General features: G+C 34.2%; 1 protein-coding gene across 3 annotated transcripts; it reads right to left on the bottom strand.

The window, feature by feature from the left end:
• Nucleotides 1–533: 533 nt before the first annotated feature.
• On the bottom strand, nt 534–11,913 carry MAK10 (MAK10 homolog). 3 transcript variants are annotated; one of them, XM_023675315.2, is made up of 16 exons: nt 11,592–11,913; nt 10,405–10,472; nt 9,447–9,602; nt 7,628–7,795; nt 7,237–7,372; nt 6,342–6,421; nt 4,976–5,248; nt 4,760–4,903; nt 3,979–4,113; nt 3,604–3,702; nt 2,984–3,040; nt 1,987–2,191; nt 1,574–1,692; nt 1,312–1,380; nt 1,076–1,174; nt 534–990 (listed from the first exon to the last, which is right to left on the bottom strand). In XM_023675315.2, exons 1-16 carry the CDS (start codon nt 11,716–11,718, stop codon nt 751–753), a joined length of 2,175 nt encoding a protein of 724 aa, XP_023531083.2. In that variant the 5' UTR covers nt 11,719–11,913; the 3' UTR covers nt 534–750. The 3 variants fall into 3 exon arrangements, with proteins under 3 accessions (XP_023531083.2, XP_023531082.2, XP_023531084.2); XM_023675314.2 differs by having other exon boundaries at nt 7,222–7,372; nt 11,592–11,912; XM_023675316.2 differs by having other exon boundaries at nt 7,222–7,372; nt 9,447–9,605; nt 11,592–11,664.
• Nucleotides 11,914–12,220: the final 307 nt, after the last annotated feature.

A 12,220-nucleotide genomic window follows, 5' to 3' on the forward strand; every position in this document is an offset into this window, starting at 1 on the left:
TATAAATTCTAAAATATAATATTTTTATGTTTTAAAATTTTAAATTTGGAAATATATATCATACTTATATTGTTATTTTTACTAAATTAAGTTTAAATTTTTTACTATTTAACTGATATTATATGTTTTAATTCATTAAATTATGCTGGAAATGGAATCCAAAGGCGTGGGGATGAGCACATCCGATTACAAAAAAAACGAGGAGTAAGTAGCTTGACGCTTCCAACCAGAAATGGAAAAGGATAGTTTGCTTAGAAATTAGTGAGAAAAAGAAAATAAAAAAGAAAAAAGAAAACTTTGGTGCAAGAATAAGATGGTCCTTCAGACAGCTCATCCACCTTACAAAACCAAACGTCGGTTCGAACATTATGTCATTCTTAAAGCTCACCGACAAATGCGAAATTCATTTTTTATATATATATTTCAAGAAAATTAACATCGTACTTTCTAAATATAAATTATCCCTGAACATGTTCATAATATTCTACCAAACTTCTGGACTTTATGATTTAAAAAATGGGGAAAGAAACTAATGAAATCAAAACTGAAACTATATGTTTTATTACCTTATGAGTATAAATTACAAATGATAAAGAAAATGGGAAGATAAAAGAATACATAAACTAATTCACTCATGGCACCAAGGAGGGAGGGATTTCATTACCTTTTAAACCATTGTGTGCTTCAAACCTCCAACTAAACAACCTTTACGTGCGGAAATGGGAGATAGACCAATAAGGTAGAAAAGCTTCAAGATCTCTTGACGAGAGCAGTGCCAAAATATGGGTGGTGATTGAACTCGAATGAAATCTTTAATGAGGGGTCAAGAGCCCCTACCTTGTGGATCAGGTTCAAGGCGACGCTGTTGTGCTCTGCAACTAGCTCGATCCTTCGGAGTTCGGCCAGTTTTTCAGGGTCGTTTGAGAAGCTACTTTTCACTTCCTTTGCTATCTTTTGGGCATCCTTAAAGCAATTATATGTAACTAGGTTCTGTAAGGCAAAAGGGATAGTTGAGTTTTTTTTCAACATTAATGTTACATATTTGACTTACTTTTGCAACATTTAGAATACTCACAGAAATGCGAGCCAAACGAGTTGATTGCTCGTACGAATCAAACGTGATATTGTCAGGAATGCAAGCCTTCTGTAGAAGCTCAAAATGTTGAAAGAATCTCTGCAGAAGAACATGTAGCTTGTAATTTGAACTAAATTTAATAAAATGTTTTCAATCAAAGCCTTTGATTGAAAAGAACGGCAAAAATTTAGCTTTGCAGATAATTATGCTTTCAATAAAGTTAAAGAAAGACTTACCTCATACTCACTATTGAAGGGGCTTGGACTCTGTACGATCATATGTTCATTCCTCAAAGCAGCAAGCATCTGAAAGTTTTGATTAGATTAGTTTCTTCTTCTCTAAACTATTCATCATTCTTTTTCTCTAAATTATTTCTTTTAAGAAATGAAAACTACTGGAAAAATTCATTTTAAAAAATAAGATCATCAAAATTTAACCATTTTTAATTTGAAAAATGCCTACCAGATTACTTTTTCGCAAACAACGGAGTATAATTACCATTAGTAGCCCTTCAGCGAGACATATTTGGCACTGAAGAAATGAGACTGCCGGTGGAATTCGAAAATCCTTCCCAATATCTTTTGAGGAGGCTCCTTTTTTCTTTCCTTTTCGTTTACCTGATTGACATAAGATGGGAATAAAGCCAATCAGATCTAATATTTTCTAAAATGGCGCTATATCCACACAAAAGAAAATTCAACAAATGGCTGATTATATTCACATAATTTTCTAACCTAAACAAAATCAAATTTAAATGCCATCCAATTGTATTTATATTTTCAAAACTTGTGTTCCCTTATAAAGCTATAAATCTAACAGGATTTTTTTTCCCTGGGATATTTCTTTGAGTTTATTTTAGAGAAATATGACAAATACCGTGCCTATCATGGTAGCCAAGATAGCGAACTCACCGGTTTCATTGCTCATCAATGCTCTTAGATGTATCTTCTCCACGAGCTTGATTAAGACAACAGAAAGGTACCAATATACCATGCAATACTCGCTAGGGGAGTACAACTCTAATTCAAAACCTAAGACAAGGAACCGAGTAGAAATCCAATAAGTTTGCTCCTCTACCCAAACGAGGATGTGTTGGAAAATCTTCATCCATGCATTCTGCAATACCAAATCGTTTATTCTTCAACATGGTGTCCTTAAGTTATAAGTCCGAAGAAATCAGCTATTGTCAAAGGGCCATTTGATTACTATCACGTATCATAAAATTGCGAAAAGTGAACAGTAGAAAATACAGCTAGCAAAAAGTTTAGATCTGCTTAAGTTCAAACACAAAATGTATTTTAGAGAGAGAAGAGGTTTCCTTTGTGATATGCAAATATGAAGCTTCCACTTTGATATATATACAAACGGACAATACAGAAGAGAAACGATTCATTTTTCCATTTGTTGCAACATCAATTATAGTACAACTTTGTTTACAGAATGCTGTGAGCAGCAAATGGCAATGTTCCTTGCTAATGCTTACCCACATGCCAAAACTTTGTTAGGAATATTAGTAGGCAGATACTAGAGATATTTTTAGAATACTAGGACAGCATGTTTGTCATTAGGGAGTTGGTTGGTGAAAAAAAAGTAATAAATAATGAATGGTGAGGGGGTTGAAGGTGACAAAAATTGGATTGAAAACTATCTTTCTATCACCTTCCATTGCAAGATCAGGTTCCTGTTGAACTTTTGTTTACTTCCCAATTATTAAATATCTTTCTCATAGCAAAATTCATGAATTAAAATCTAAGCATACATGTTCATGCCACAAGAAAATAAATTCACCTAACACTCCTTTATAGAGCAAGCCTACAAGAGAAAGCAGGGTTATTGATGTTTGATGGAGCTAAAAATTGAACAGAGATATGGCTAACTCATGCACAAATATAGAAAGTTGAAACACACCTCTCCATTTGATATGCTCAATATTTCAGAAAAATCCCTTTTGAAAGCCATCTCCATCTGCCAAAACAACATTTATAGAAGAACATCGTCATTCATGATGCCATTGTTAAAGATGTATTATGAATGCTTTCAAGTCTTCTAAAAAAGGCTTTATTAGATAAAAATTATAATATTCCTTTTCACCGACTGCCAATCGATTTTTCTATTGAGATTTAAAAAAATGTTCCCCCTACACTTGTGCAAAAATCATATCTGAGCATCAATTAGCAGCTCTTGGAAAGGAAGTCTTTTCATTACATAACACTGTTCCCAAGACATTACGGTACTTGGTCAATACATATAACATCTTTTAGTCATAAAAAATAGGTTAGATAAACAACATGAATTTGAAAACTTATCAAGCTAATAATATAACATTTCAATTTTTATCAAATATAACATTATTCAAGCATAAATCTTCAAGTGTCCCACATTTCCTTTCCTAAAGGGTGCGACAGATTATAAATCCCTAAGAGCTAGCTATTGTATTTATAACTAACTAAGACTATTAATGAACTCTAAGGATGAAGGAAAAACAAACAGACGAGAAGTTTCGAACATAAAAGGAAAAATGAACATACCTGCATGTAGATAACACGCCAATCCTGTAAAATCTTGCCAAGCTTGCGTCTTTGCCATGCAGAATTTGTGCAAAGTACCTTGAGCAAATTTATCACTAACTGCATTTGGAGTTGATATACGACAATTTATTATGGCTTTATCCAAGAAATCAAAACAGTTACAAAATTTGTAGTTGTCCCATAAGATAAACATCTAGACATGAGTTACGTCTTAAAAACCATTAATTATAACAGTGGAGAAAAATACATGACAGAGCTACAACATTTTGCCTCTCATGGAAGTAGGAACTAAATCAGAAATTTTAAACAGCTAATGAGACTTAAAATTAGACGAATTATATAATAAACAAATAACATAACAATGGTCATCCAAACCTGTCCTAGTTGCACAATGTATTGATTCTTCTGATTTTCATGGTTTTTGGCAGATTCAGGCAATCCCGCAGCTTTTGTGATCACTGCATAGAGAGGATCCCTTCCGTAGAGCTTCCCATCTTGAACCAGAAGGAACTGATCAAGAACTTTTGTAGTTGAGAATTTAGAAATAATACACGTATTAGCAAGAAACCTTTATTTATATAGTTATTTCTTTGAAACATGGAACATTTTAAGTAATGCTAGAGAAATCTCAATATTATGAAGTGGAAAGTTTTTCCACCAGTGGTGGTTCTCTCAGATGACTGAGGAAAGTTAAAACCGGACAATTTCAGTTTGCCCAACACGCATGATTGATATTTCATTCAAATGCATAGGTTTCTGATTAATACTCCTTAATGTAAAGCAAAAAAACCATATTTAATTATGTAGAAATTAAAACCAACCTGGTCCATTACAGGATACAAGATGTGTGTTTGTCAGAACTCAGAGAAACAAAAAGGACACAAGATGCTGGCAATGTAGCTGCAATAATGTTGAGAGCTTTTTGCAGTAAAAAAATATTTGATTGTCCTTCAAACAATATTATTTTTTGCAACAAACCAATGATTCAATAAAGGAAAATTACCAAAGAAACAAGATATATATCAGTTAAATCAATTTTACATAACCATCATCATCAACCTTGGTCTTTTCCAATTCTCTCTTGAATTCTTCGAGTGAAAAAATTACACACTCATCAGTGGTAAACTCAGTAATAAAGGAACCAAATGTTACAAACCTGAAGGAGAGATCTAGCGACCAAATCAGGCTGAGTTTTCTGGAACTGAACCACAAAGCGGAAAACACCTTCCAGAAGTGGGTCCAGTGAATAGGAACATATATTATCTAGGTCATGAAGCAGTTTCACAAAATAATCTACTGCCTGTTAGGAAATTACACTATGTCATATAATAAGCGGTTATGATAAGACTACAATATAGGTCAAGTTTCTCACCTTTTTCCAGCTTAGTAGTTTGATTGCCCGCGGTGGAGTAGGGGCAGACAATCTGCAATTCAAACTAGAATCAAATCCTAGTGGTTGACGGCCTGAAGCAGTTGTCATATCCTCTAAACCATCTTTTCTCATTCCAAAACCATTATTGCTAAGAAAAGTGGAAGAATTGCGGATCAAATCAAGCTCCAACAAACAGGACGCTATATGTTTTCTTGCCAACTCTAAGCCTCTACCTTGAGGCCGCCTCATACAAGTGAGGACATGGTAGAAATGCTGAAAGAAAAGTAAAGACATGAAAATAGAGCAGATTTCACATTGTAGATATTACAAACTAAATGCAGACATCTAGTGCTGTAGTGATGAGTCAAGTTAAAAGAATATAATTCCCAAAGTAAAAATACAAGATTAAGAAATACCTACCATTTCTATAATTTAAATGAGGAACAAGACCATATACAGTAGGAGAAAAAACCAACGTACGAGCAACATCATGTTGATAATAAGGTAAATGAATTAAGCATATGTTAGCGAAGACGCTTAGGCCAATAGATAAGAGAGTTCCCAAAAAATCCTAACTGAATGAGAAACAAGACCAGTTAAAAAGTATAAATGGACCAGAATTGCTATGAATGACTTCTTTCTAATAATTCAGTGGTCAGAATTAATGCATCATAAATAAAATACCCAAGAAATAGGTTCAAACAAAATAGCTTGGAAATGAGCGCAGACCACCAGGAAGACAGAAACTGTATACGTTTCATAGATTAGCCACCTTTCCTCTTCAATTACACAACATAGAATTAAATAACAGATTGTTGACTGATAGCACCTGGTTGAAATTTTTTTCAACCCTTACACTCCTTGTTAGGTTTAGGAATCCTTCATCCCTAAGGCCTTTAGGCTGTTATTTGTAATCTTTTTATTGATATTTTCAGTTTCTCATTAAAAAAATGCAGTTGTATTTCTTGCCTGATGTTCTTCCTTTTATTTTTATTTTTTCACATAGGAAACGTGATTTTCCTGTTATTCTTCATCCTTCTACATTCTTTTTGTGAATGTCCAAGTTTTGAGAAGTTCGTTAACTTTTCCATTCTCCCAATTTTACAAGGATTAACCTATGAACCCTGTGAAATAAATAACGTTAACTTTTGAAATAAAAATCACCAACTTGACAAGATACACAAGGATTTGACTCAATCGTCATGGCCAATATGCTTGCTATTTGCCAATACAAAAACATTTTGAAGACAAACATCATATGTTAACATCCCAAAAGTCGACTTGGTAATCAAGTATGCATTAATTAGGTTATGCACAAGACAGCAATCCAAAGAAAAATTAACCAATAGAATACGTTGGTTAAGACCTTACGGAAGCGCAGGCGACATAACAGAGCCCTGCAGTAGTCTTCTTCCAGATCAAAATTACTTTGAAACGGCTCTGCAGCTGCAAAAAAAGCCAAGAACAAAATGAATATTTGAGATCCCTAAATTATCTAGCAGCTGCAATTGTGAGAGAAAGCGGAAAATAGAGATGATGAAGGCATGAAGCTTGAAATAATAAGGGGAGTTTTAACCACCATGGATTTGCAAGATCATTGATCAAGTGAAGAAGTGGAAGTACTATAGAGAAATGGGTTCAAACCCATAGTGGTTACTTGGATAGTAGCCACCCACTTGGGATATTTCCCAACAACCAAATGTAGTAAGGTCAAGCAGAATTTTGGGACCATAAGACCAACCCATTATGGTTGAAAATGAATTGCATAGTCTATAATCTACTTTTTCTAGAGATGATGCCTTACACAGTTATACCCCTTTTTTCTTTTATAATGTTCTAGGTTTAATAACCTACTTGCTTCTTGTTGAAAAGCTAAATAAATGAACAACATAACTATATGTACACACACACGCATTAGATAGAAAAGGGAAAATGACTCACGATCATCGACCTCATTGTCAACAATAATACATAAGACAATGTTATAGAGTCACCAACATTAAAAAAAAAAAAAAAAAAAAACTAAAGGGAGATCAAAAAAATGTAGCTAATTCTAATTTTTATGTAGCTAAAGTCCACTAGTTAAGTTCAGCTAGTTATGGTTCATATGATAATATGGTATACTTCAACTTTTTAGAAAGATATTCTGTTGGCACATAAACTTGTAGATCAGGTCAATAAAACAAAATATACCACTATGACTTTTTAACAACGGAAATTAATTAAGCAGGGAATGAGCAAGTTGCCTTCGGGTGCTCTACTTTTCGGTAATGAGGATTTACAAGCCCGCAATTGACGGCAAATTGTTTCTTCAACAGCATTTAGCATTGATAAGCATTTTTCATCTCCATCCCCACTCAAAGGAAGACCATATGCCATTATGAAAAGATCCTCTTCCTGAAGAAGAAAATTGTAAGGTAATTAGAGGGGAAATAGTAAAAGATGATACTTTGCACATAGAAAGATTAAGGCATTCCACAAAGATTATTGCACTAATTTCTCAGTTCTTCTTTATCTAATAAATCCAGCGACAGCATTATCATTTCACAAGAAAAAAGATTCAAAGAAAATACAAATCTTTTGAGAACAACTTTTGAGACCTCAAACTGAACAGAAGATAAGTAGAGACGAAGAGCTGTTTGAATACTTTACTTCATGTGTTCGTGCATCTGAGACAACAGCAATAACTGCCTTGCAGGTTGCACGTATGACACTGCAATAGGAATGCAATAATGCATGTGAACTTGTTCTATCAGGCCTCAGAAGATAAATGCAAGAGAAGACAGTCTGTGCCAATGAGTGACCCTTGTGCCATGTTGCCTGTTGCACAAGGTCACAGCTTAATTAAAGAAGGACCAGAAAAATATGAAAATTAAACAGCAGGTGCAACCAATATCCATGGAATATAACATAGGTAAAAGACCCGATAAGAAGCAAGCATATAAGTTTGGTCTTATGTCATGAAGATTACGTAAATAATTTGTGCCTTACATCTTGGATATACTTTGCTTCTATTGGTTGGCAGGCAAAGTGCATGCCTGACACATGACCACAATCCTAAACGATTAACCATGGCATCAATGGGCTACAGGCCCAAAGGATCATACATAACTTGCATACTATTTTTACATGCCATCTAAATTCTTATTTCCATGATCTATATTAAAGAAAATTTTCATAAGGATTATCAAAATTCAAACATAGTACTTGCAAACAACGCCCAAAAAATTTATTATTTTCAAAAGAAAATAATAGTTATAATAATGAAAGGGAGAACATGTGGTTGTCTCTCTACCCATCCCTTTTTCTGTAGGCCATTAAGTTCCTATTCAAATGACCAAATTTTGGTGGAAAAAGAACGGGAATTTTTTGGGGAGCATTTGAATAACTAAGGGGAAGTTGCATTCTCCTCCATTTGAAGAACATTTATACGTTGGGAATATCAGCCAGAAAGATAATCGTTCTTCATTGCAGATGGTCAAGGACATTTCCTAGAAAACCTAATTCTCTTCGGTATAGAGTGATTGATAGCAAAAATGGGAAGGACTTCATTGGAAAATTCACACAAGGACACTCACGTTCCCATTCTTTCAATATAATACCATGGACTCACATTGCTAACTTGTTCCAGTGTTTGATCCATTCTCTAAATTTCCATTGCCATGGGTAGTGCTAGTGGTTCTTTGAACAAATTTTAGAGTAAGGGGCTAACTTGAGAGGAGCTCCAGTTCAAGACTTACGGCCTACAGGATCAGGGTGAACTTAGTTGGGTTGCATTTGAGAGGAAGGTTGAAAGATGGTGATTTTTTTATATATATAGTAGAAATACTTTTCATTTACTTAGTGAGAAGTACATCAAAATGTGAACGAAAATGCCATTGGTTTTCCAATGGCTTGATACAAATGATGTTTTTCAATAAGAAACAAAAGAATATATTACTGAACAAAGATTACAAAAGGGGAGATGAGATGTCCCCACACAGCCAAATGGGTTACGGAAAGAACTCCCGATTGACCATAAAATGAACAAGATATAATTACATAAAGAATTGCAAAGAGCCAAACGGTATCCCATAACTCATTGAGACTACACATTTTCTCTTTGAAATGATGTTTGTTTAAGGAAGTTGGTGTTTCCTCTATATTGTTCCAAACGGTGTGTTTTATGTAGAAAGAACGAAAAAAAAAAACATGTCAAATACAAATTAGTACAATTCTCATAACAATCATCAGAGTAGAAAGCTAAGTGCATCTCCAAGACTTCTTTTTTTTTTTTTTTTTTGGTGGGGGGAAGGCATACTCCCTGATGTCTCTTTATGTACAACAAATCTTACATAGAAGTAAGTCGGGAACTGTATGCATAACTCTCAAAACAACCAAGGCTACGTCAAGCAATAAATTGTAAAATAATATGAATGTTTCCAATTAAAAGTAATAAGCATAATAATAAGCATAATGGAAAAGGGAGTACCTCACAAGAAAGAAGATGGTCCATGATATCAATAGTGCACTGAACATCAACTGTTCCATCAAAGCTCAGAGGAATTGGCGCGGCACCATTCTCAATAGCTTCATCAACAGAATAGTACTTACATATCATACCCGAGTCCATTTTTGGATCCATTATCTACTAAAATGGCAAATTCAAACCAATCAGCAACATGTGGGTATAAAAGGAAGAGAAAAGAAAAAAACAAGAGAAACATAGCAAATGAAAATAGTGCCACAATCCTGACCAGCAACATGTTGGAAGTGGGGGCATCCAAGCATGCACCACCTATACAGGGCCTTTAAGATTGAGGGTTTTCCAAATTCTAGGAAACGTATAAACATGACCATTCAAATATGACTAGCTAAAAATACATGCCGCCTTCCATATAACATTCTGATAGGTTGTAACCAGATAAAATCCACCCATAATTTGTAGTATCTCAAAGACATATATATACCAAAGTAAGGATGATAATAAAGCATCAAAAAGTGAGAAAATCTTCCAAGAAATGCATACAAGTTCACTTCTAAGAACGTTGTTGAACAGAGAAAATCCGAACAAATTCATCTACCCAATGCATTGAAGTCAAAGCATGAAACTAGACAGCATCAGCCCATAATGAGTAAGGTCGCATATTTATAAAAATACCATATGAAGGATGATAAATAAAACATCAAAAAGTGAAGAAAACCTCAAACCAGTACAGTGCAAGTTTGCTTTACTGAGCACATTATTCAACATCATCTTGTAGATTACAACGTTAAAAAAATAACAAATAACAAAGGGGGAAATGGTTCAAAACTTATTTGAAACAAAGATATAGGTTTCGTACAAAGTCCACCATTATGAATAGATAATGAATGTAAAGAAAACACCAAATATTCATTTTTTTCTAACGCATAAATGTTTTCGTACAAACTAAACTATGAAGCAGTACCTCTAATGCAGACATGGCAGAAAAAAGATTGAAGTTCTCCCCATGAATAAGTTCCCCGTCTTGAAGATCTGAAACAAGATATACTTTGTAAAGATGGTTGTAAGGAAAAAATGGAATCCAAAAACGACAACATATGCAGTTATTCAAGTTAATTAGGACAAGTACAAAATTGAGTATCAATGAGTAACTTTCGATCACAGAAATATCAGTAGAAAACAAACAGAATAAATTAACAAAATAATAAACGAAATTGAAAACTTCGTAATAATATGAAATATAAATAATTAAATACATTAATTTATTTCATACATAGAACTAGATCAACACGCCATTCTTTTAAATGAATCTACTTAATCGTTCCAATTCAATTCTTTTATGCAGTAAAGGATTAAATGTCTCTCCAATGCTGAGAGGGTGACAGAAGTTATGAGATGAAATTCAAGCAGTGATAAATTGCAGCTGGAGAGGGCAAATTTTTGCACATTGTTGAATGCAATTTTTTCTTTTTCCTCTTTTTAGTTCGACAATGTGAGGCATGGGATACAAACTTTCGACATTTTGATCGAAGATATTATACCTTGACCAAGTGAGTTATGATCTTGATGAATGAAATATTGTTCGGAAGGAAGGTAAACACAATAATAAGAATTTATTTCTTCTTCGTGTTAGTATGAGCTACAAAAACAAATGAACCAACCACAAACTCTATCGCTCAACAAACAACACCATTGTCAAAGTTAAACCCTGTCGTTATTTACATCCTCTGGCAGCGTAGTTATCATAAACTCAACGCAATTCCAAGCCTCCATTTAACTTAAAACCATCAAACGGCTGAACTGAATATAATCAATTTCCCTTTTCCCGCTATAATATTTGATCTCTCTTGTAAAGACAAACAAAGCAATGTTCTTAGTCTCATCTCTAATAACGGATCAAACTAGGCCACACGACATTAGTATGTCCAACCACAAAGATTTAAGAAACAAAGCTAATTTCACTTTCATCGCACCGTAAGCTAATCAACTCAACTTAAGTAAACCAATCAACGCCATTTCGAATCACAAAAAAACAATAATAATAATAATCACACGAAACACAATGACACAACAAACAACATCTAACTCCTCAAACGAAGCAATCACAATGTCTGATGCAATAAGAAGATGCAAATAAATAAATAAAACAACCTCCACAAGCAGCTTCGAGAAGAGGCGACACATCAGCCCAGACAGTATGTTCGCCGGAAGGAATAGGGGAGGCCATTTGAGGTGCATGAGCGCCCACAGTTCGCTCTTCTGCTTCTTTATCAGCCATCGATGGCGGCTCGAGTTCAGAAGCTTTGATCTTCGGGTCTTGGACAAGTCGTCGTGTAGAAGAAGCTCTGATGTAGGAGGAGGGTGTCGGTCTCCCCAGCAGCAGGAGGGAGGCTTGGTTTAATTTGATGACCAGCTTTCGCAGTAGTTTAACAGCGTGTGTCGAGGGAGTAAGCTGAAATAGGCTTAGGGCTTGACTTTGTATTGTAGCCTCTTGCCTGCACGCGGATCAATAATTAGAACGTGAACCCAAGGACAAGCCAAAATTACAATCGCCAATTCCACATAAAATTACCTAATTAGTCTTTTCATAATTAAAATGAATTTGTCATTTATTTTCTGTTTTATATTATTTGAATCGCTTTTCTGTCACTTTTTTTTAATTATAAATAATAAAATTATGACTGATTGATATATTTTTTATACTATATGAATATTTATTTCTTAATATCGATATTAAATTTTTATTTATAAATATATCATCGTTATGAGTTCATAAATTA

The sequence above is a fragment of the Cucurbita pepo genome, chromosome 4 (genome assembly GCF_057944985.1).
Source record: "Cucurbita pepo subsp. pepo isolate OVF chromosome 4, ASM5794498v1, whole genome shotgun sequence".
Classification (NCBI taxonomy): Eukaryota; Viridiplantae; Streptophyta; class Magnoliopsida; order Cucurbitales; family Cucurbitaceae; genus Cucurbita; species Cucurbita pepo.